This window comes from Dromiciops gliroides, chromosome 3 (genome assembly GCF_019393635.1).
Source record: "Dromiciops gliroides isolate mDroGli1 chromosome 3, mDroGli1.pri, whole genome shotgun sequence".
In the NCBI taxonomy this organism is placed as follows: domain Eukaryota; kingdom Metazoa; phylum Chordata; class Mammalia; order Microbiotheria; family Microbiotheriidae; genus Dromiciops; species Dromiciops gliroides.
In genome coordinates, this window is record NC_057863.1 from 416,197,410 (window position 1) to 416,223,884 (window position 26,475).

Consider the following 26,475-nt stretch of genomic DNA (forward strand, 5'->3'; position numbering starts at 1 on the left):
AGAGAGACACCACCCGGAGGTGCGGGGCGAAGGCCGACCAGGGTCACCAGAGAGGGTGGCAGGGCGCTGCATTGGGAGCCGGTTGGGGCTTGCGCGTGGGAAGAAGGGAGTAGGAAGCCAGCCTGGGGGATAAGGGAGAAACACAATTGCACCGTGGTCCTCCAAACACCGCGAGTCCTCGCTTGGGCAAAGTCCTAGGCTTCTCAACCTGCCGGCCAGCACCGCACAAGTCAGTCTGTGGCATCTGCCGCCGCCGCCGCCTCCTCCTCCTCTTCCTCCTCCTCCTTCCCTCCGCCTCCCAGCCGACCCCTCCCTCCCGGGACCTGCATCCCGCTTCGCCAATCAGGGGCCGGTTGCCTCCTCCCACGTGATCCCAGGCGGGCTGAGGACCTGCTGCTTCCCCCACGCCAAAGGGATGCGGGCGGCAGAGCGGGAGAGGCGGCTGCTGGGCTGCGGAGCGCGGTGACTGACTCTCTTTGCTCCTTCTAGCTCTTGCTCTCTTCTTCTTCAGCCTTACTGTCTCCCTCCTCCTTCTCCTGGTCCTGTATCCCGCCTCCCTCCTCTCCTCCTTTCCGGAGAGCCTTGCCCTATGGCAGTGGCTGCCTGCATCTTTGCTGCGCCTCCCCGGACGACCCTCTCGCGCCCTGGGCTGAGCTGGGTCGCTGGATGTTGCTGAAACTCTCAGGATCATGCGAGGGCTTGGCTGCTTTCACGCCGGGTGCTGCTGCTGCCGCTGTCACTGCTCCCGTCGCTGCTGTTGCCTGGGGCCCCGGGATGCTCAGTAGCTCCGTCCCCGGACCCAGCAATCCTTTGGTTTTGGGGAGAGCCTTTTTGCAGCTGCAGAGTTGAGTGAACTAGTCATGGTGCTCTGGGAATCCCCGCGGCAGTGTAGCAGCTGGACACTTTGCGATGGCTTTTGCTGGCTGCTGCTGCTACCAGTGATGTTACTCATCATTGCCCGGCCCGTGAAACTTGCAGCTTTCCCTACCTCCTTAAGTGACTGTCAAACGCCTACCGGCTGGAACTGTTCTGGTAAGCTACAAAGCAAATGTCCTCAAACCGTTTCTTTACTAGAGAAGGTGCGGTGGGGGGCTTGGGGGTGCGGGGTAAGCGTCATCCTCAACATTCGCCCCACTCACCCCTCCCTCTATTCTTTTCTTCCACCTTCTCAAACCCCCTATAGCTCGTTTCTTCGCACCACCAAGAGCTTATCTAGCTTTTGTTCAATTGGCGGGGGGGTGCATAAGATAGTGTTGGAAAATGAGGACGGAAAGTGTTCTGTATGTGAATGAGTGCTCTCAGCTCAACACTTCAATTTTAACTGAACAGTCTTTTCAGAGAAGCCGACGGGAAAATTCTGTGTATTCACGGAATCCACCACAATTCCATTGTGTCATACTCACATATCCCCTTTCCACCATGAAAAAAGTAAAGCTACAGGACGAGTCAAATAACTTTGGGAGAGAGACAGTAATAAATCATACTGTGACTCTTTGAGAACCGCTGATCCCCTGCAGAAGTGCAAGGAGGATGTGCTGGTCTTTGGTTTAGGACCCAGTATCTGATGATCAGAAAAGATTTTCAATAAATGATCTTCTCATCACCCCTTCACCTCTCCCCTCCCCTCACCTTTTTGCCTCGGTTTGGAAAGACTTAGTTTCTCGCCCCCCCCCCCCCAAAAATCTATTGGTTCACGCTGAAACCTGTAGTTGCCAGAGGGAAGTTAAGAGAATAAATATACAGTGTCTCTCAGGCTGGTGTTTGGCACACACAGGCACAGGCACACGCGCGCGCGCGCGCGCGCACACACACACACACACACACACACAAACAATTGCAAGGATAGCTACAAGTAAGGCAGAGGGCAAGACCCAAAAGAAACATCCTGGTGCTGGTACCTCAGTTGCTTAAATTCCATGGGATTTAATCAGGTCCCCTCCCTTCCTTTTATACTAAATTCTTCATGTCACCTATCAATTAAATAAGGAAAAGACTGGAATTAGAAGTCACTGCCCTCATAAATCTGCTTTGTATTTTCAGAATTTTTATTCAGCACTATTTTTCGGCATTATTATATGATTATCTTATGTTATTTCAAAGGCATTGTTAAACCCTTTGCTTTAGTATATGTTTGTGTATTTTTTTCTGAATGATTAATTGCACTTCATTGTAATAAATGCATGTTTTAATCTTCTTGTAAACATTATTAAGCATAACTAAGTCTCTAACTCTTAGTTAAGTCTTGTTCTTAGATGGATGTTGGCTTTAGTAGTTAGTATATCAAATGTAGAGAGATTAGTAACGTAAACCCAGAGTCTGAAAGAATTGAGGATAGTTGGCCATTAGTGATATAAAAAACAAGATACAAAAAAAGAGTAAGATTTCCACAGTAATTTATCATTCATAAAGTAAATTTGACCTTTGCTGAGGGCTGACATTTGGGTCAGCAAGCCATGCCTTTTTGATGTTTTATCAATGTCTAAATAAGGCATTTGAACAAACCTTGGAAGTATTCCCTTTAACTTCTCTTTGTATTAGATGTGTCTAATTGTGATTCTACAAAGAATAAGTTCCATTGTTCATTTGCCTTTTCACTTTTAATACATAGCATTATAGGACCACTAAACAAACCTCAAGAATCAGTAGGATTCACTCTTAATAGGTCTGAACTCCAAAAAAATTGTTTTGTTTAATATCTAATTATAATGTTGAGAAAGAATAACAACTAGCTGAAATACAGAATTGGTGTTGGCACTCAAGACCTGCATCTTTAGCCAGATCTGTTAGTATGTCTATAGGAACTAAAGGGAGAGAGCTGGTTTTCTCAGCAGCTTGTGAAGAACCTGGCACCTCTCCTGTTAACTTAGAGGTAATCAATCTTCATTTGAATGAGACAGACCATCACAGAAAACACTGTGCCTGTTTATCTTTATTATTGGGGCTTTGTTTCCTCATTGTCTGGAGGAATTCCAAAAAAGGAGTTAAGACCTTGAATCAAAAGACTAACCTTCACCAAAACTATGGACTTTTATGTCTACTTAATTTAGGAATGGTAGGGCAAAGGAATAAGTAGGATTTTCTATTCCAATCCCAAAATAAAATCAGACATCAAAGTAGGTATATGAGGAGAAAAAGAGAATGGAAAGGATATCTGAAAACCAGAAAACAGTATTAGTAATTAAAGTCAAATTTGTGTATGACAAATATCTTTTGTATGATATGCCAGTGGTCATTAAGCGGAGGTGGGGCAGGAACTTTTTTAAAACCTTAAATATATCATTTTTGTTATTAAAAAAGCTATTGAATTATTTTTCCCGTGACTTGAATTTGAATGTTGTTCTCTTTAAATTTAAGGTTATGATGACAGAGAAAATGATCTTTTCCTTTGTGACACCAATACCTGTAAATTTGATGGGGAGTGTTTAAGAATTGGAGACAGTGTGACTTGTGTCTGTCAGTTCAAGGTAAGAAATCTGGCATTTTCATATTTCAATTCATCAATAATTCAAAATAGGGAACTTCCTTTACAACCCAGCACTTGGCAAATTGTAATTCTGCATATTAGGTGGGAAATCTGGCACCAAGTGAAAAAGCTTAGCTGATGTCAAGAAGACATAGGTCTCCTGGAAAAAAAATGCAGTTGTTGTAGCTATAAATGTCCTTTAGATACAAAGATTCAGCTCGTGCTTCTGTAATGTTAAAGCAAGATTAAGCTTTTGTGCCTTTTTACCTAGTCTTAGGTGATATCAAAATGGCTTAGTGTTCTCAGCTTTCATTGTCCCAGATCTTTCACCTAGTTAATTTGTTTTCAATGTTCCTTAAAAAGTGCCTTTGACAATTAAGTAGGCATCCTCTTCTTAAATCATGAAAATAATGCATTATCCTTTATTAGAAACTTTTATCAATGTTTTAAGTTTCGGGATAGGTAGATTTTCATTCAGTTTAATGCTAACTACAGGGAATCCAAAAGGGCACATATTTCCCCAAGAGAAAAGAGCTGTACTTTGCTTACTGCTCCAAGTCAAAAATGTTGAAAGGTTGGATACACTCAATTCTTATTCATCTTTGTGGTCACTTTCCAACTTTCTTTTGTTCATATAAATGATACCATCCAATTTTGCTATTAAAATATTTATATGTATGTATGAGTGTACATGTATGTATACATATATTTGACATACAGATAGATAGATAGATAGATAGATAGATAGATAGATAGATAGATAGATAGATAGATAGACAGATAGATAGACAGACAGATAGACTGCTATCACTTAAACAATCCTACTTTTTACCCCCAGAGAACTATGGTATTTTAACATTCTCAAAAGCTATCTTTCAACTTGCCATGTCATAAGGCACAGACATATGAATGAAGCTTTAAGAAAAACTTTTCCAATATTGCAAAAAAATTTTTTTTAAACTTTAATAAAGAAAAATGAAAAAATTTGAAAATGATCAAGTGCAAATTCATAGAACATCATAAGATTTTAGAGGGAACCCAGACTATGGTTTAGCTCAACATCTTTATCTTATATATAAAGAAGCTGAGTCCCAAAGATATTAATTTAGTTGCCCTAGGTCACATAACTAGACAATGTCTGAATAAAAACTTAGTCTAGCTTTCCTAATTCCAATATTCAGTCTGTAATACTAGAGTATTAGGATTGCTGAATCAAAAAGTATTGAAATTTAATTCCATTTCTATTTGAGAAACATTAAGAAATTTCACACTTAATTCAAAATGACATTCAAATAAGCTAAAAGCTTTTCTCCCCCAAGAACACAACATACAGCTATTGACATTTGCAAAGTGCACCACCTCCTGGTGGGCAAGTATCGGTGAGACCTGACCACTGACATTTAGACAATATTATAGTAGAAGAGAAACCAATAGTAATATTGGTCATCAATAAGTGTGTGCATATAATGCATGTATCCTTGAGATATCATACTGCTCAAGACCACATATTTAGCTTCTTTGAATAATCTACATGAGAGACAGAATTTCCCATTTTCTAACATTCCAGGATGAGTTAATTTATTTGAAAAACCTTGGAAAAGTCAATGGGTAACAAATGGTTTGCTCTTTTTTACCTTTTTCAGTTTGGGGTACCCATACTTCGATCCTGTGGCAGCCACAGGCAATTAAAAATAGACCAATCAGCTGTAGAAAATGAACCGAGACTAATATACTTTACAGTCAGAGTTCTTTATTCAAAGAAAGAGGGTATCTAGGGAATATATAAATGGATAAGCTTTAGTAAAATAGAATGTAGACTAGTTCTTCATTCTAGGAAGGTTGTGTGAATGTAAACAATGTTGCTGGGAATAACATTTGATGAGCTATTATAAATACTTATTATGAATTTAAGTAAAACAGATAGGAAGTTAAGTTCACTTTGTTCATTGTTTTATAAACTATTGGTCATTCCATTGTGTCTCATTGAACATAATTGGGAGAAAGGTTCTTTTTAGATTGATAAACTGAATTTGAGATCAAAATGTAATTTGACACCTCTTGGCGCTTCTATTATTTCAAATTCTCTGCATGGTATAGAACTCTATTTATTGCTTTGCTATGATCAAAGGTCAGTCTGACAGGAGGAAACAACTCTGAAGTTGAAAATACAGACTCAGCAACAAATCAATATTATAGCATGGCAAAAGTTACATGGTGATCAAGGCTTTAAGCTTGTTTAATACTTGTTGCAGATAAGATAATAGCATATTTTAAGCAATGCTTGTATCATTCCAAATTCTGTTGTTTCCTACTCATCTCTACTTTCTCAAGATTTCTCCTAAATGTAATTAGTTTATATTTGTTTGGTCCTTCTACTATCATCCAAAGTAAAGGGCTGAAAATTTATTTTCCTGTATGCTGTTTAAAACTTCTGGCTGGCCATTTCTGATACTTATTAGCTGTGCGATGCTAAGTTTCTAACTGCCTCAATTTCCTCAACTGTAAAATGGGGATAATACTAGTACCTACCTCCTAAATCTGTTGAAAGGAACAAATAAGATTATTTTGTAAAGGGCTTAGCACAATGCCTGGCACATAGTAGGCCTTCACTAAAGCCATGTTCCTTTCCTTCATTCCTCTGAGAGCTGGCTAATAGTTGTAATTTTTCCTGTATGTCTGGTGTTGGGTTTTTTTTTTTTAAATGTGAGTACAAATTGTTCCCTTCTTAATAGAGAAATATAATGTGACTGGCTAAAAGAAAGATTTCAGAGAAAAAGCTGTGAATAAGTACTAAGAGAATGTTTTGCTCACAGCATTAAATTAGAATCTTAAGCTCATGTGCAGCTTAGCAGTGCCTGGTACGTAGTCAACACTTAATAAAGACTTAGTCCATTCCATTATCAAAACAAACTCAAGACTCCCAATTGTAAAATTTCACTCAAGAAAAATCTTAACAACTAAAGCAATTTAAAGGGTAGTTGAATGGGGTATTGACTAGAGAGTTTGCTCAAACGCAGAATGACCTGGGATCAGATTCTGTCTCTGACACAGACTGCCTAGGTGACTCTGGATAAATTACGTAAAGTTTCAGTGCTACCAGGAAACTCTGTAGCACTAAAAGTGGCTGGTCTACACTCTCAGAGAAAGGTTCTTAAATAGAGAGCTCCCTACACCAGTTAAATCACCTCTCAACAAAATAAAAGCAATACAAATTATTTTAATAAGATAGAACCTTTAGCATCATTTTCATATTCTCCCAACTCTATAGAACTTCCCAAGGCTGACAACCTTGTATTTAAAAGTTATACATTTTGCAGTACCTTAGTGCAGAGAGGTTTTGATTATTACAATATACTTTCCTATAGGGCAGCTAGGTTGCACAGTTGAGCATCAGGCCTGGAGTCAGGAATATTCATCTTCCTGAGTTCAAATTTGGCCTTAAATACTTGATGTGTGACCTCGGGCAAGTCACTTAGTCTTGTTTGCCTCAAGTTTCCTCATGTGTAATATAAGCTGGAGAAGGAACTGGCAAACCACTCCAGTATCATTGCCAAGAAAATACTAAATGGAGTCACAAAGAGTCAAACAAGACTGAACACACCTGAATGCATTGGTCAGTCTCATATTACAAAATAAGATGAACAGAAAAAAATCTAGCATCATACACTGCCCACAAGTCATGTTTATCCCCAAATGTCACTAAGTATATAACTGTATCCTTCTCTGATTCTGTCAGAGTAGAGTTTATCCTTTTAGTTGTCATTTGATTTGAAGTTAATTTAAATATTTTCATAACTCGCAATGCTAAATATTTCCATTCAAAAAGGTATGTTTGAGTTCTATGTACTTTCACATTAAAGGGTGAACTTTTCTAATATTGGTAGAGGCATGCCATTTTATTTTATATATACTCAAGCAATTAATAAATACAAAATGTGAGATGACAGAATTCAATGGCCAGGCTTCCCCCCCCACCCCCTAATCCCTACATTGGAATAGAAACATACTAGGAACCCACTAAGTCATTATTTATCTAACTCTTTGACAACCAGCATATAAGACCCGAGAATACATAAATTGCATAAGGAATTTTTTATCTAGCTAGTCGATTTTAATGAATATAAACATTTTGGAAACACAAATAGAAATAATCCTTGTCTATCCATGTGAACAATAAGCCATTTGAAATGTCTCTCTCCCAGGCAAATTATGTTTTTATTTGAAGAAGAGCAAATGCCACCATATGTTTGTGGGTCATCTAATTGATTCTTCCTTTCTTGACATTGCTTCCTTTATTTTCACCTATTAAGATAATAATTAGGGAAATGAAAGAAGGAAAAAAATATAGCAGACAGATGATGAAAAACATTCTAAGAGAATTGTATTTTATTTCAAAAGATATTGAGTTACTAGGTAAGTTCACAGGCTTATGGAAACAAACTCTTCAAATAATATTGGCACAATTTGCCACAACAACTCTCCTGTTTACAAGCAGGAGAGAATCATACCAACCTTTCATCTCCTTATTTTTTTTTTAAAGAATTCCATTTTGAAATGATGTTAGTGAGCTATTTAAATTCCATGAAGTAGAGACCTGTTCATTGAAGGATTTCAAAGAGCTTGGAAAATGTAACTTCATTAACTTCTAAAATTTTCTTGAGACATAGAGAAAATAGGGATCTTCCCATTTTAAAGGGAGAAACTGAAGACAGCAAATTGTGAAATACTTAATTGCTGAACAATTTATTCAGGGTCAGATATTTTTAGGACAGCATAACGTTATTTAAATAAGAGTTAGGAAATTAGGATTCTTTGTCTAACTTTGCTTCCTGCTTGTTTTCTGATTTTGAAAAAAGAATTATAGCTCTGTGGGCCTCTGTTCCCTCATCTGTAAAAATGTTAGTGTTTGACTTCATTACCTTTAAGATTTCTTTAGGCCATGAATTCTTAGCTCTTTTGAGTCATGAAAACCATTGGCAATTTGTTGCCCTTCTCAGCAGAAAGAAAGCATATTGAAATAGTTATCAAAATATTAAAAATTCCAAGTTGACCATCTCCCAGAAATCTATTCATTGACTCTTTAGGAGTTTGGTATTAAATCCCAAGTTAATAACCTCTGCTTTATGCATTGAAAAAAAACTCTACAATTCCAAATGTTAGATTTAACCAAAAAAAGAAAACAGGGCCTACTTGGCCTCCCATCTCAGGACTGTAATATCTGAATCATGATTCTTCTTTCTGTTAGTCATATTAGTGATTATGAATAGAGTGAGTTATTAGGTGCCAAAATTATTGTGATGATAATCTACTCTAAATTTTTCTCTACTCCATACAAATCTCTCTTTTGGCTTCACAAGGAACTTAGTAGCTTGGGTTTTTAGCACGACGCATAATTTGGCTTATATTACTCAAAAATGGCATATGGCATTTTAGCGGTTTACCTGGGTGTTTTAAAATGCTTATTAGAATTGTGATCAAGAACTTAGTCAAAGAAAACAAATAACCCTTCCATCCATAAGCTCTACTTTATTCCAGTCCATTGAAGTTGATGGAAAGGTCAACAGTGGAATTATAGATGATCTGTGACCAAATCTTTCATCAAAATCTATTTCACAAAATATTGTATTCAGAGCTAGAGAATTATACAAGCGCAAGAGCAGTCCCATCTCCCCTATTAATGTCTCTTTCCTATCTCCCCTACCCCAAATTTATTTGCCACTGTAAGATTTGCAAGGTTCTGTTTAACTTCTACTGATCTTCTGTTGCCTCTCTTCCTTAAGTTTTCCCCTAGCTCTGGGATCAGAAAATTCATCTGCATATGCCTGGCTTTCTTATAGAATTACAGAAAATGAGAATTTGAAGGGACATTAGCAGCCAAAATGGCCAACTTGTGCCCAACTGAACAAGAGTCTACTCTATCCCATCCCTTATAAATTATCATCCAGCCTCTTCTTGAAGATTTAAGGAAGGACCTATCATGTCCAGAGGCAGTCCAGTCAACTTTTGAAAAAAAGAAACTTATTTTTTTCTTTATATCCAGATTTACTTCACTTCCATATAATTTGAAATGTGGTTCTATCCTTTGTGTCCATGTAGACTAAATCCATTTCCTCTTTCACATGACATCTTCTAAAAACCTCAATAACTGTTATAACCCTGCCCACCAACCCAAAAAGTCTTCTCTTTTGTAATCTAGTAAGATACTTATATGGTATGATCTCACCCTCCTTCATCATCAAGAACCTGGATGCCATGCTCTCTGGTTTAGAAATATTGTTGTTTGTACTTAATTATTGATTTTTTTTTTTTGGTGAGGCAGTTGGGGTTAAGTGACTTGCCCAAGGTCACACAGCTAGTAAGTGTTAAGTGTCTGAAGCCAGATTTGAACTCAGGTCCTCCTGACTCCAGGGCCAGTGCTCTACCTCCTGCACCACCTAGCTGTCCCTTGTACTTCATTATTGAAGAGGACCATGACAGTTGTCATGATTTGCAATTAATTGGATTTAAGTCAATGAGGTCTATGCAAGGTCACTAACCTCAGCTCTCTCCTCCAGATCCATCTGGGTCCAGTGGCAAGATACATATAAAGACTAGTGGATATGGTCTCATATGTTTAAGGCAATTGGGGTTAAGTGACTTTCCTAGGGTCACACAGCTATTAAGTGTCTGAGCTAAGATTTGAACTCATGTCCTCATGACTTCAGGGCCAGTGTTTTATCCATTGTACCACCTAGCTTTATAGAATATGGCATCCCAGAATTTAATGAATTATTTCAAATGCAGACTACCTTACCTCCTCTGGCTCTATAGCCTTGTATTATACAATCATCATTTTGTCTAAATTAAAGAAAAAGAAAGAGAAAAAGGATAGCAGTGTAGGAAATAGTGTTCTGGAAACAATCCTTCAGAGAGGTCAGAGCCACTTATAGAATAGGCTTTGCCCTACATAAAGCCTAACTGTATCAGATCTGAAACATATATAAAATGGTAGGTCTATAGAAAAATGATTTTTACCATTTGGCCTCTTCCACTAATATTTATAAACCTAAATATGGGATAAGACAAATTCTGATCATCAGTGTGGACACCATGAAAGAAGATCCCTTTTAGAGGATATATTACAATACATAGGTTGTGACTTAAAAATGATTTTTTAAAATTTACACATCAGTTTGCATTGCTAGGCATGATGGGAGAAAACTTTGTTACCATCTTAAGAAAAGTTAGTTTTTATACCATCATTTAATTTCTTTGCTGATTCACCCTAAAATTTTATACTGAAGAGTAGTACATTCTTCACATGAAAGAAAGAAGACAGGCAGGGAAGAAATAAAAGAAGGAAACAAAGAAGGAAGGGAGGAGGGAGGGAAGGAAGAGAAAAAAACATTTTAAAGCACCTTCTATTCACCAGGCACTGTGCTAAGTGCTTATACAACAACCCTCGAAGGTAGATGCTACTGTTAACCCATTTTATAGTTGAGAAAACCAAGGCAGACAGTGCTTAAAGTGACATGCTCGGGGTCATACACTTTGTACATATCTGAGGCTGGATATGAATTGAAGTCTTCAGACTCCAGTCTTAGGGCTCTAGCTAACTGAGACATCTAGCTACCTTATGATACTGAAGTATCATAGCAAAGTTTTTGTTATGAATCCAGATTTGTAAAGAAATATGCTATGAGGAGAAATATCATTTAGGGATTTAAAAAGGATCCCTCTGCTCAGTTATTGAGTATGTATATATTCCATACTTTTGTGTTAAAGTAAATTGAAATATGTTATAGTTCGGTCTTAATTTCCTTTTATAACCATTGTTATGCAAGTAGATTACAAAATTCTCATATCAGTATATTCTTGGTTTATTTTACATGATTTATGCATTGATATTGCATCACACATCCAGATCCTTGAATAAAAAAATCAGAGTAGATTAAAACTTCTTTTAATTTTTTTTCTTAGTTTTAAACAGGTGATCATTTGCAAATAGTCATCTTGATCATTATTTTTGTTATAAATAAACAACGAGACATATCAGTAGTATTATAATCATGGGATAATCATATCCCTGGTATAATTAACAAGTACAGGACACAGCCAAGTATTTCTAATACCTCCAAGTGTGATTATCTTATGATAACAATGCCCTGTGGGCTGCCTAATTTCCATTATAAAGAGGTTTTAGGGGGCTTTTAAAAAATAAGCAAGTAGAAAACTTATCCGTTTTCCACAGAATATATGCATTTGATAATTTGGAATCCTAAGCTTTGGTTTTCAATTGGTGCCATGTTATTTTCTTGTTTTCCTTAAAATGTCACACCTTGCTATTATAAATGAAAGTCATAACTCACTTATGTGGTATTTTGAGGTATGTTGTGTAAGACTCATTATTACTATTTCAAAGATAAAGAGACTGAGGTTCAGAGAGGTTAGATGATGTCATCATGCTCAGAGAGAAAGGAGACTGCACTAGACTCTTTAGCCCTAGTTACCAGACATCCAATATTTTTTTCACCATATTACACAGTCATGTCTACACAATGCCTTCCCAAAAAAATATGTAGAACATTTAAGTATCGGAAATTTTAGCTCACCCGTAATAAATATTTGGATATTTGGAAATATTTAGTTATTGATACCTTGAATTTTTTTACTATTTTGTTAAACTAAGTATACATATATGCATGTCTTTAGAAAATAGTAAGTGACAAAAAATTGTCATTTCAAATACGCTCATCTGACTTCTTCTTTGAATAGGAATAGGTTTCAGTTTGTTGATGATTAAGTTTATAATAAGTAATAACTCTTAAATGTTTAGTATTATTTAAAATTGAATCAAAACTTTCAGATTTTTAAAAAATGCTTTTCACTTTAAACTTAGAAAGATATAGGATGCATGAATACACACTATCCCATACTATCCTCTAAGGACCCAGGTGGGCATTGTAGTAGATAAAAAGTAATTATAAAATTAGAACTGAAAGAGACTTTAGAGATCATCTAACAGGGGTCTTAACCTGGGATATATGAACTTCTAAGAATTTTTTTAACTGTATTTCAATATAATCGGCTTCCTTTGTAATCCTATTATTGTTTTATGCATTTAAATGCACTATTCTGAGAAGGGTTCATTCAGTCCATAGACCTCACCAGACCTCTAAAGAGATCACAAAAATGTTAAGAGCTTCTGATGGAGTCTAACACTTTCATTTTATGGTTGAGCAAAATGAGGTCCAGAGAGTTGAAATGACCTGCCTAGGGACTTACATCTATAATAATTATAAATAATAAGTACTTAATTGGTATTTCCATAATGGTTATATGTTTGCAAAGCACTTACTCAATTTTGCCATCATGACAATACTGTGAGAAGATTATTATAAGGAATTACTATTCTGATTTTAGAAGAGGGGGCAGAAACTGATACTCAGGTTTAGTGATTTGCTCATGATTACACAGCTCATAAATATGAAACTGGATTTGAACTCATGTCTTCATAACTCCCAAGTACAGCTCTTTCATACATACATACATACATATATATATGTGTGTGTGTATGTACATATATATGTATGTGTGTATGTATATATATATATATATATATACAAAGTTGTAAAATTGGAATTCAAACACAAGCAAGTCTAGTTCTCTCATTGCCACAAGAAAAAAAAACTGCCCTTCCTTGTATCCCCAGTGCTTAGAACAGTACCTGGCACATAGAAAGCACTTAATAAATTCTTGTTAACTAACTAGAAAATGAACCTAATATTTTTTCATCTATATCTGCTTCAAGCTCCTTGTCTATTCACCTTGCCTGAATTGACTGGTCAATTTAAATGAATTCTTTTTTCCCATTGAATTAAGTATAACTGAATCAACCATTAATACTCAGTAGTCCTGGTTTGATGATAAAATATGATATAGTGATGCCATCTCATTTCCTAGTGATGATCTCCATATCCAACTCATCTTTAGCTGTTGAAATGACACCCATCATTCAAGATCTAGTTGAAATGAGTCCCCCTCCTAGAAGCCTTAAATAATTAAATATGAGAGTTACAAAGGATAAGGCCAGTATTGCACCTAGAAGACATGGGTTTCAGTTCTGCTTCAGATAGTCACTAGGTATGTGACTCTGAGCAAATCACTTAACCTATCTGTTCCTCAGTTATATGAAATGTAAAGTGAGATAGCTGGTAATTAACATCCCTCCCAGTTTTCTTTTTTTTCTTTTTAAAAAAATTATTTTATTTTTAATTTATGGGATAAAACAAACATTTATATAATATAGTTTAAGAAAAGTTAATTGTATAGTATGATATAAAGATGAAACTGCAAATCTACTACGTACAACTTACTATTCCTCTTAAATATGCAACAAAGTTAGCATGTAAATATCTTTTTTTCCTTCTCTCCCCTCACCCTGCCCTAGCGATGGGCACAAATAGATACACACGCAATATATATGTATATCTATATGCACATACACACCTTTATGCATATGCATATATGTGTGTATGAATGTATGTGGGTACATACATATATATACACACACACACATATATGAAATTTTCCTCCACATACTTCTATTTCTCAGTTCTTTCTCTGGATACAGATACTTTCTTCATATGTCCTTTATGGTTAATTTGGGTATTTATTATGATCAAAATAACTTATTTGCTCAAAGTCATTCTTTTTTTTTTTTTGGTGAGGCAATTGGGGTTAAGTGACTTGCCCAGGGTCACACAGCTAGTAAGTGTTAAGTGTCTGAGGCCGGATTTGAACTCAGGTTCTCCTCACTCCATTGCCTGTGCTCTATCCACTGTGCTATCTAGGTGCCCCCAAAGTCATTCTTAAAACAATATTGCTAAGGGGCAGCTAGATGGCACAGCGGATAAAGCACTGGCCTTGGATTCAGGAGGACCTGCGTTCAAATCCAGCCTCAGACACTTGACACTAACTGTGTGACCCTGGGCAAGTCATGTAACCTTCATTGCCCTGCAAAAAAAAAACAAACAAACAATATTGCTTTTACTGTCAACAATGTTTTCTTGGTTCTATTCATTGTTCTTCATTGTTTCAAGTAAATCTTTCCATGTTTTTCGAAGATCATTGAGCTCATCATTTCTTATAGCACAATAATATTCCATTGTAATTATTCATCAGAACTTGTCCAGCCATTCTCCAATTGATGGGCATCCTGCAATTTCCAGCTCTTTGCCATGACAAAGAGAGATGCTATCAACATTTTAGAACATATAGGCTATTTTCCTTTATCTCTAATCATCTTTGGAAGCAAACCTAGTAGTGACATTGCTGGGTCAAGGGGTATAGACAGTTTAAAGTCCCTCCCAGTTTAAATTCTAAAATCCTATGATTCTGGGGCAGCTAGGTAGTACAGTGGATAGAGCACCGGCCCTGGATTCAGGAGGATCTGAGTTCAAATCTGGCCTCAGACACTTGACACTTACTATCTGTGTGACCCTGGGAAAGTCACTTAACCCCCATTGCCCTGCAAAAAAAAAAATCCTATGATTCTCCGTCCTGAGAATTGATCTCTCCTTCATCCACATTTCCATAAAATGATGTTCATAACTCTCTAATAGCACTTATTATATTTTATTGTATATAATAGTGATTTGTCTATAAATCATATTCTCCCTGCTATATTCTGCGCTTTTGTGAGGACAGAAGTCCATCTCCATTTTTTTTTCTTTAGATCTGTCTCATCACTTAATAAAAGTACGTGAAATTGCTTAATAAATAATTGTTGAAACAATGAATGTTCTTTGTATAGCTGAAAATTATGCTTCTTAAAGCACTAAATAATTATTTGATATCAGTAAAAATCACTCAAAAGGACAGCTGACTTGAAAACAATGTGGAGAATGTCTTTTCTATTTAACTGTTTGGATGAAATTGTGTTTATCTCACTACTCACTGCATTCTAACCTTTTTTTTTTTAAACTATTCTTCAGTGTAACAATGACTATGTGCCTGTGTGTGGTTCCAATGGGGATACCTATCAGAATGAGTGTTACTTGAGACAGGCGGCTTGCAAACAGCAGAGTGAAATACTTGTGGTGTCAGAAGGCTCATGTGCCACAGGTATGTATAACCAGAAATTTACCTGAAGCTGTATGTCATAAAGACATTTTTTGTTTTTTTAATTATGTTAATTCCAAATGATTAATTATGTATCTGTACTTCATCCATCTTTAATTCTTGTGTGTGTGTGTGTTACTTAAAAACTAAATCTGGAAGAAGGAAGAAATTTGTCATAAAGTTATTCTTGTTTTTTAATACATATGTTATATAGCATTTAAGTACTTCAGACAGATGAATAGAAATTACATATAATTGGAAACCTGGATGAACTGGCCAGATGCCAGATGTACAGAAAGGGATTGCTACAGATTTTTTCTGTCTAGAACAATAGCATTATGTCAACGAGAGGAAATAGAATACAAGAATTTGCATATCATGGTAGCTTCTTAGGTATGGGCTCTGAATTGAAGGTCTGTCTTGCTTTGTCAAGTTCACCCAATGTGACTCTCACTTTCTGACAGAATCTATTGAAGGATATGTTGGTGATGGACATTATTTCTGAAGTCATCTGTCTTTCCTGGCACAATTAACCTTAGAGGCTACAAACCATTTTACTTATACTGTCCATGGTTTACAGAAAAGGAAATGAGTAGGAAAACTGACTTAATATGTACTGAAGGGCAGCTAGGTGGCACAGTGGATAAAGCACCAGCCCTGGATTCAGGAAGACCTGAGTTCAAATCCGGCCTCAGACACTTGACACTTACTAGCTGTGTGACCCTGGGCAAGTCACTTAACTCTCATTGCCCCACCAAAAATGAAAAGAAAACAATATGTACCAAAGGTCTTCCTGTTTTCCTTGTGTGTATTCTGACTTTGTTAGTGCAGACCAAAAGTACAGGTAGAAAAGTTAACTTGAAAGAAGAGAATGAGAAAGCCTATGTTGTTGAAGGAAATCTTTAAACTAAAGTAGTATTTTTTTCCTTTTGGTTAGGATGAAGGAGTCAATAAAAAAGTACATTAAAAATTGGCATACCACAGTGCCCTGTGATAGTTGCAGCTAATAGGAAAGAAATGTCTTTCAAAAGAGCTGTGCTACTTTCTGAGAGATTGAGTGATCTGAGCATTTTCAAAGGCTTTGTCTAAGAATCAGTGTTAATAAAAGTACTGTCAGGAAAATTCTTTGCTATGGAAAAACATCTAAAATAACAGATACTTCTACAAAAAGGAACGGGTTTATTTGTTCAAGGTGGAAGTTGGTCATAGTGGCAAAGAAGATAGTGAAGGTAGAAAAACACCTTCTTGGTTTATTATATTCTTTCTTAAGCTGCTAATTATTTGTAGCTTTCTTTGATCCTCTGATATTGTAGAGCAGCAGAAAAAAATAATATTCATCAAAGTTAGACTGGTATAGATTAATACAATTGGCCCCATCTTGCAGATAATTTACCTGTGAAGATGGGGGAGGGAGGGAGGGAGGGAGACAGAAAGAGAGAAAGAGAGAGAGAGAGAGAGAGAAGAAGAAGAAGAAGAAGAAGAAGAAGAAGAAGAAGAAGAAGAAGAAGAAGAAGAAGAAGAAGAAGAAGAAGGAGAAGGAGAAGGAGAAGGAGGAGGAGGAGGAGGAGGAGGAGGAGGAGGAGGAGGAGGAGGAGGAGGAGGAGGAGGAGGAGAAGAAGGAGAAGAAGAAGAAGAGGAGGAGGAAGAGGAGGAGGAGGAGGAAAGAAGAGGAGAGAAGAGTGAATTGAACAAATATTAATTCAATGTTTTTGTCTTTCATTTTTGGCCAATTTTTCAGCATTTTATTAAAAAGATGGCTAGTGATCATCTAGAAAAGAAAGAGCTAAAAGGCAGGGGGCCTTCACTTCCTTTCTTGAAAAAGGATTTCAGAGGAATGCAGTAGCTATACATCCCATAGATTTTTTTTCTTTTTTTTTTTGTGCAAAGGATTTGACTAAGTCCTTAATCCTTGCAGACAAGATTGAGAAATGTAGGCTAGACACTATTTCAGTTAAGTAGATTCAGAACTGTGAGAATGAATGAAGCCAAAGTATAGTGATCAGAGAGATATGAAAAACCTCTATGATACACAGTGAAGTAAGCCAAAAGAACAATATATGCAATGAAAATAATAATGTAAATAAAAACAAGATGGAAAGTCAGTGAACTGTGGTCACATATCAAGGACAATATTAATACCATATTTTCAGAATTTAAGAACATAACCCTCCTTTGCCTAAACCATCAGTAATTTACTTTTTGTACCTCATAAGTTTTATTTGGGTGGTTGCTGGGAATGTTTTATTTTGAAAACCAAAATGCATTAGTAATTTTGTTAAAATCCAAAGTATATTTGTTAATGGCTAAATGTCAAAGGGAGATTTCCAATGGAGATATTCCTGTATGGGTCTTATGTTATTTAACATTTTTATTTATGAAATGGGGAAAATCGTTAATGAAATTATCAGGTGAAACATAAGGAGAGATCCAATATATTGGATAGAAGTTATGATTGGAAAAGATGGCAACAGCACATTAATAGGGCTAAATGCCAATTCTTACATTTGGGCCTAAAAAAGAAGCCACTTAACAAAAACAAACAAACAAAACAAAAAAATGAAGTTGGAAAGGGCATGGCTAGATATCAGTTTCCCTTAAAAATGATCTGGTGTTTTGTTCATATTAAAAATTCAATATGAGTCAAGAGCATCACATTCTACTCAATTTAGCAAGCATTTAGTAAACACCTACTTATGTTCTGGGCTACATGTCATGCATTAGAGATACAAATACTAAAAAAAATGAAATAGCCTTTGTCCTGTAAAGATAAATAGAGCATTGACTTAATACTTAATATGTACCAGGTATGATGCTAAGTGCTAAAAACATAAATATAGTAAAGAGGCTTACATTCTGTAAAAGGAAATAGCACAAACACAGAGAAGTAAATATTTAATATGTACAAGATAAATACAAAGTAATTTCAGGGATATGCCTAACAACTAGGGAAACCAGGAAAGATTTCTTGTAGGAGGAATCTCTTGAGTTGAGTCTTAGAAAGAATGAGTGGTTCCAAAACATGGAAGTAAAGAGAGAGGGCATTCCAGACATTGAGTACAGCTTGGGGAAAAGAACAGAGATATAAAATGGAATGTCATTTACAGGAATCAGCAAATAGGATATTTGTGCAAAGCATAAAACACATGAGATGGAATAATATGCAACCAACCTGGAAAGATGATTCAGATTTTTAATTGTCAAGTGCAGGTATTTAGGATAGAAATATATTTTATTGAGGTAATTAGGAAAGAAACTTATTTTATTGAGACACTAGGGAGCCACAGAAGCTTCTTAAACAGGGAGGTAGTATGATAAGATCTGTGCTTTAGGCATATCCATTTAGTAACAGAGTGAAAAAGAACTTGAGGAATCCAGAGGAGGGATGCAAGGAAACCAATTAGGATGCTATTTCAATAATCTAAGTGAGAAGTGATGAGGGTGGCATTAGGGTGGTAGTAGTATGAGTTGAGAAAATGGGATGGATGTAAGAGATACTGTGAAGACCAAATCAAGGCATGACCTGTGATTTAAATATCAGGGTGTGTCCAGAGTAGAGGATGACTTCTGGGTTACAAATCTGGGTCACTGGAAGATTAATGGTGTCTTCACCATAGATAAGAAAGGAGGGGTATTTAGAGGAAAGGATGAGAAGTTTTGTTTGGATATGATGAGGTTACCTTCGGACATCCAAGTGAAGATGTTTAGCAGATAATTAGAAATACAGCAGTAGAGTTCACAAAAGAAATGAAGAAATGTATATTTGAACATCATTTAAAGAAATGGGAGTTAAACCCTTGAGAAATAGTACAGATAAGAAATAGAAGAGGGCCCAGGAGAGAGCCCTGGGGTATACCTGCAAATCCTGCTTAGTAAAGAATTATAATTAGAACTGTCCACAAATGGAATGGGTGAGATGATAGGTTGTTGTTGTTCAGTCATGTCTGACACTTCATGGTCCCATATTTGCTTTTCTTGCAAAGATACTGGAATTGCTTGCCATTTCCTTTTCCAGCTCATTTTATAGATGATGAAACTGAGGCAAACAACGTTAAGTGACTTGCTCTGGGTCACAAAGTGAATGTCTGAGGCTAGATTTTAACTAAGATCTTCCTGACTCCAGGCCCAGTTCTCCATCCATTGTACCACCTTGCTGGCCCTTGATGGTTACCCCATCACTAGAAATTTTTGAGCAATGACTGGATCGTCATTTGTTCAGTATGTTATAAAATAGATTTTGGTTAGGCTATCAAGTGGAGTATATGACTTCTGAAGTCCTTCCATTTATGAGGTTCTATGAATGTATTGGTGGTGAAGTTTGTAGTGAAACAAGCTGACTCTTATAGGCTTTAATTGGTAAAAAAAAAAAATAGTATTATTAGTTAGTGAGCCATCAGTGTTATTCTGTCCTCCAGAGTGAATGTCATAAAACAATTGAGGAGGGAAGTATGAGGACCATTGGGTGGCCTTCCTTAATTGGAAAGACTGAAAAGGACCATAGTGATCCTGTAACCAAAAGGTTGGGATATTGAAACAATCATTTCCAGAAAAGTTAAACAACTTTGCTGGACATAATGAAAGAAAGAGTTGTAAGAAATCAAGCTACCTAAGAAGAAAATAAGTGGGTAATGATTCATTAGCATTAGAAAAAAGGAGGGGAAAGTGGACCTCAGCTGCATGCTTCTAAGCAAAAATAACAAAGCAAGAGACATTGAGAGGGATGTATCAAATAGGAACACAACAGGTAAACAAGTCCTGGGATTTTATATGTCTCCAGTGATGCTTGCTAGCCAAGTGACACTTCCCAGTTTGCTAAGTTTCAAGCTGTCATCAGCATATACATTTTCATTCCCATACTTTCTTCAAGTCTTAATACCCTGCTCCCTGATGTATTGATAATACTATGAAAATAAACACTTAGTCAAGTAGAAAATTTAATCACAATTGAGCAAACCATCCTTGGCTCATCCACACATCTAGACTTCTACAAGATTTAATTAGTAAATCAGCCTTGCAGAATGCATCTTCCATTGACTTGTAAATCTGAAGAGTTTTTGATCTGAATAATGATGGAGATATGAAAGTGATTTAGATTAACCAGGTCTGACTGTAAATAAATTGGGGTTCTGACTTTTGATATCCAAATGGAATCCCAATCTTAACTTTGTAAATTTGCCATTTGTTTTCTAATTCTCTTTGACACTGGATGGAGGCTGCAAGTTGTGAGCCTGAAAAATATACAGTACTGGAAGATGGAACTTTCTATTTATTTGATAACATTGAATTTATACAGAAATCTGACTTTGGATTGGGAAAAGGCTTCTTATTGGTGAAGCCTGCTCATTTTCTCACATTACTACTCTAATTTAAAGGCAGCATATAGGAGTCACAACTGTAGCTAGTTGACCTGTTGCCATTCCCGATTAGAATGTGAGCTCCCTGAAGACAGTTTTTTGCCTTTCTTTGCATCCCTAGCACATAGCATAGGGCCTGACACAGCAAACATTTCATAACTGCATATTGATTGAATATGGCTAGATAACAGTTTGGGTAAAAAAAAAAAGATCTTAGGGTATTAGTAGACTACCAGGTCACTGAGACGTAGCAGTGGCTAAAAGGATAGCTAGCACAACCTCAGATTGAAGAGTGTCCAGAATTAGGGGGTTGAGAGTCCCACCATTCTTTTTACTTGCCAGACCAGGTGTGGAAAATAGTGAGTAATCGTGAGTACGTAAGTTTAGGAAGATCATCAACAAGCTATGGCATTTCCAAAAGAAAGTAACTTAAGATGATGGAGGGACAGAAAATTATTTTATATGAGGACTTATTAAGGAAACTGAAGATATTTAGCATGGAGTAGAGATGTCTTATTTGAAACATGGTAGTTGTCTTCAAGCAATAGAAAATTATCATGTTTGAGTGGGATTAGTCACACACATTCCTTCACTCCTTCTTTCATTCTTTGTTATTTGGATGAAACCGAAAATGAGAGATGTAGTTGAAGTCATTTATGTCTAGAAAGATGGATTACTGACAAAAAGAGTATTGTATAGTGCAAAGAACATTGGATATGGGGGTCAGAGGACCTGGTTTTTAAAACCCATAAATTTACCTGCATGACCTTGGAAAATTCATTTATTCCATTTGATGCTTAGTTTCCTTATCTATAAGACGGGAATACTTTATTAGTTGGTTTCTAATCTTTTGATCTTCCAGGTTCAAATCCTATGAAATTATGATGTAGTTTTCATTCTTCTTTCTCTTTAAAAATAAATGCTTGTTATAAATTCTCTTGATATATTATTACTATTTTAGTATGCTGATAGGGGTTTTGGGGGTTTTTTTATTTTAATTTTTTTGTGTGTGGGGCAATGGGGGTTAAATGATTTGCCCAAGGTCACACAGCTAGTAAGTGTCAAGTGTCTAAGGCCAGATTTGAACTCAGGAACTCCTGAATCCAGGGCCGGTGCTTTTTCCACTGTGCCACCTAGCTGCCCCCTATACTAATAGTTTTAAAAACATAATACAAATATTGTTATTTATTTTGAAGCAAAATACAATAGAATACCATTCTAATAATAACTCACAAAACCATTATACTATAGTCTAATTATTATTACAGAACTTGAAAATATAATGTAGGCCATTCATTCCTCCTACAACAAATCATGTTCTCTGACAGAGCCTAAAGTGATTAAAACAAAGTTGACCTTGTGAAGTAGGCACTGTTCCCCAGTGCCAGCATTCTAAGAAGAACTGAACAAGTGGGTTTTTTACATCAAAATAGTTGCCTTAATCTATAACTAGCAAAATGGAAGGATGACCAAAGGATATATTTGTAATGTACAAGAAGGGCTGAGAGTCAGAGAGGGAAGGTATGTCTCATTTCTTACCACACAGGAACAGAAAGATACTTTGCAGGGACAACTTTGTAGCCTCAGGCATATCTAACTGAAATAGGATATCAGAGCTAGAACATAAACTGTAGTGAAAAACTCCATTTCTCTGCAGAACCCAAATCTTCTGCACAGGGACTTGGGGCACCAAAGGAACAGAGAGTGGGGCTTGCTTATCTAGTGAATGCAGTTGAAAACATAGCTCCTAGGGATAAACAGCTTTGCTCAGGTATAATAATATGTGAGAAAAGAAGAGCAGAGAGGCACTGCTTCTCCCCGATGAACCAGGAAAACACAATTCTTAGTACAAAGGGGAGAACTGAGCTTAGCATTATATTGACTTCATAAAGGAGAAAAGTGATTTCAGTTCCTTCTTTAGATATCATCTATAATTACTTACATATTTGTGAAAAGTATTAACAATTTAATATGAAGGTATTCATTTCTAAATGCTCCTTGCTTTGTATGCATCCAATTTGCAAGGATAGGAATACCAATTAAGTGTTTATGCTGCTGTATTCCTTGGAGTATTGCATCTGTGAAACTCACTGATTGTTACAAGCTTCTCTTTTCACTGTAATTTTTATTTTCTGTTTAATGTTAAATTTGACTTCATTAAAAGTAAATATGAAAGATTTTGCCCAGCAAATGTACAAGCTGAATCTAAAATTTGCATATAATTTTATTTCTGAGATACTAATTCTTTAAGAGCAAATATATATATGCTCTTAAAGATTTAGTATATACATATGTATATATACTAATATATATATATATATACATATATATTAGTTTTTCCCAAGGTACTTGAAATGAAGAATCAAGTTTATCCTCATGTAAAAAAAATTAAGTGGCCATATTGTATATCTGTAATTTACTTATGACATAACATCCTTAGCTATTAGAATAGATATAAAATAAGCAAAATGTGTAATTTTATATATTTATTCATTATTCATTTATTTTTTCAGATGCGGGATCAGGATCTGGAGATGGAGGTAGGAACTGTTTTATAAAAAGTATGAAAAATGATTCATATGTGTTTATGAATTTAGCATGTTATACTTTTTTCATTTATAATTTCTGAAAAGATAATTTGAATTTTCAGCAAGGATGAATATTATATGTCATTAACTAAGTAAATTTTTATCTAAAATAAATTATTTTGTATTACTTACAAGCTGTACTAAGAACTCTATCTCCTACTGTTCCTAGTTTATTCATGTTTTAAAGTCTATATATACTTTCTATATGGAGACCCTTAGGCAGATTTTCAGTATTGATAAACTTGCTGATATAAATTTCTAAAAAGTGATTAGCAATCTCTAACATAATTCTGGAGAAACTTCTTGCAACATCATATTTAAAAAGAATAATATACTCTATTTTGATGAGTATCAATCAAGTAAAAATGCCTGAGGTAAAATAAGTTTCATTAAAAATAATTTGACTCACAATGTGAAACTAAAGGATGTTTTTTACATGAGAAAAAATGATGTGAAAAATAAAAGTCTTTCTTTTCCAAAAATTAAATTACTGAAAAAAAACATTTCCCATAATGACTATATGTTCAGTATAGAACTTATTTATTGAACTTGTTTTAAGGTACTTTTGCAGATTAAAGACAACTAGGACAGAACTTATATAAAGAAAGCAAGAAAAAGTGTATAATATTTTGTCTGATTTAAACAAAAATATGGTGGCTATGATCATGGCCATTCTTCCAATATAATGAATTTCTGCCTTATGTTGCATAGCATCAGAAAGCATGATTTCCAAATAATTTCAAGTTAAAAGTCAAATTTGAGTTTAACAAAAGACAAGTAGAAGAGGACCATGGGGAGACCAGACAGCTGCTTTGAAAGTGAATCTGTGAAGTAGATAAGATCTAGTTGGCACATTGTATTTGAAAGGTCTACAGAACTGCCTTCAATACTCTAAGGCTTAATTGGCAACCTGAGCAGTAGCCTAAGTAGAGAAGTAGAGCACCTCATCATGTGAATTCAAAGTCAGTGCACAGTTTTTCCATAAAAGCCATAATACAGTACTCAAGTCAAGAGTGAGTGTCACTAGAGCATGAAATGTAGTTTCAACATCAAATGATACGCTATAGGTCACAATCTTTCAATATCTCTAAGATAAAGATTTTTGCTCCGTGATTAATATACCACTCCTAAGAAAGCTTCCCTTGAGGTTTTTAAAACAGGAGTTGGAAAAGCAAATAAGTCATTAAAAAAAAAAAAGAAAAGAAACATTCCTCTCTTAGGTGTTTCACCATTAAAATGTTAAAGAATTGATCAATTTAGAAAATGTTACTCGTGGAAGTTGTTTATATGCAAAATTCGGTGTGTTTTCCAGCTGTTTGATTCTTGTGTAGACAACTCAATTTAAAAATCCCTTGTGTCAGCCTTGTTCTACCGTATCTGCAACAAAACCTGATTGTTTTCTAGAATCCTTGAAACAAGAAATTTGTGAATCAAATATTTCACTAGTACTACTCATATACTCAGAATTTTGTTATGTTTTGAATAAGAACTTGACTCATCATTGGTCCATTTCTATATTCCTTAATTTGTTCATATCTTGTCATGTTTTTCTTCTTTTTTCCCCTTTCATCTCTTTTTTCATCAGAAGCATGTGGCTTAAGGTTTGCTTTCAGTCTGATATTACTTCACATAAGTGAATGTGAATTCAGGGGCTGTTTTTTGTTTGTTTCAACTTAGCTCCTTGGTGTAAGAATTTTGTGCTTCTGTCTGAACAAAGTTTGATTTTTCTCATGAATAATTTGCATTCTAACTTGAAAAGTTTGAAGTTTATAAATAAATCTCATGAAATTTCAATGATAAATACCATTTTCTCTCCTTTTTCTTAGTTTTTTTTCCCTCTCCCAAATTTCTTCATTTTTATTTCTGATTTGGAGAATAAATGAATCAAAACAATATTTTAAAATACGTGCTCCAAAATAAAAACAGAGAACATAAACAGTTTCAGAGTCATTTTTATAGTAGCTATTGTTTCACTGCAAGGTGTGATAAATAACATATATTAATATATGTGTATAATATATATGAGTTTGTATACATATGTGTGTGAGAATGTGCATGAATTCTAGTCAGTCTCACTTTGGTAGGAAACCTTGGTGTGTTTCTAACCTACTTTGTTACAAGATAGTGACAGGCTATCCAGAATATTATAACCTAAAATTGAATGAACTAAAAAAAACAAAAACAAAAAACAAAAATGAAAAAAAAACCCTAAACAATCCCATGTATCTTGAAACCCCCTTTTTTGTTTAATAATTTGGGTTGCCATTTCCACCCCTGCAATGGTAGAATTTTATCCACCCTTAAATTGGTACCATGTTTCTAGGGCATTGAAACAGTTGGGTGTTATTTTTTTCCTGTCAAATAATTGAGCATAAGGACATTAGTTGAGTCTATTGGGTTATTACATTTACCCCAAAAATTAGATATTCTGAGCCAAAAGAATCCCCCTCCTTACAGGGCTTTGGCAAAATTAGGGGTGTCTGTGCACTTACTTTAAGCCGTTTGTTAGTTTTAAGACAAGTTAAATAGTTACAGTTAGGTGTGCATTTGTTTAAATGGAAAAGTTAATAAATACCCTTGTAAAACATAAATATATACACATACAGAGCAGGTCAGCATGTGGTAAATATTGTAACTTAAACACACAATTCTGAGCTCAAACAGTTCAAATTTGACTTTTTCCTTAATTTTCTTAACTTTTTTAAGGGGGAGGGGCATTTTTCCTAGAATTTAAAATTGGGCTAAGTGATTTCCTGGTAAGAGAATGATATTTGTAGTTCTCCACAACTGAGGGGAGATTTTTATTGTCAAAACAGGAAGTGAAACCTATATAAAATGCATACTAACCAATCTATACATATTCTAGAGGGAATTTAAAAATATATAGCTATTGATTTGTGTGGTTAGGGAGCCTATCAAAATTGTGATCAGTGTTTGTATAAAATTGTGTTTATCTAAGGTGTTACCTGAA

General features: G+C 35.5%; 1 protein-coding gene across 1 annotated transcript in view; it reads left to right on the forward strand.

Moving 5' to 3' along the window:
* The first annotated feature begins 413 nt into the window (after nucleotides 1-413).
* Nucleotides 414-26,475, forward strand: part of TMEFF2 (transmembrane protein with EGF like and two follistatin like domains 2) — a 310,630-nt gene continuing 284,568 nt past the window's right edge. The window contains exons 1-4 of the mRNA XM_043997782.1: nucleotides 414-1,032; nucleotides 3,355-3,464; nucleotides 15,439-15,568; nucleotides 23,430-23,456. Of these exons, the coding sequence (XP_043853717.1) occupies nucleotides 861-1,032; nucleotides 3,355-3,464; nucleotides 15,439-15,568; nucleotides 23,430-23,456 (439 nt within the window). The 5' untranslated portion in view covers nucleotides 414-860. The remainder of the gene's footprint in view (nucleotides 1,033-3,354; nucleotides 3,465-15,438; nucleotides 15,569-23,429; nucleotides 23,457-26,475) is intronic.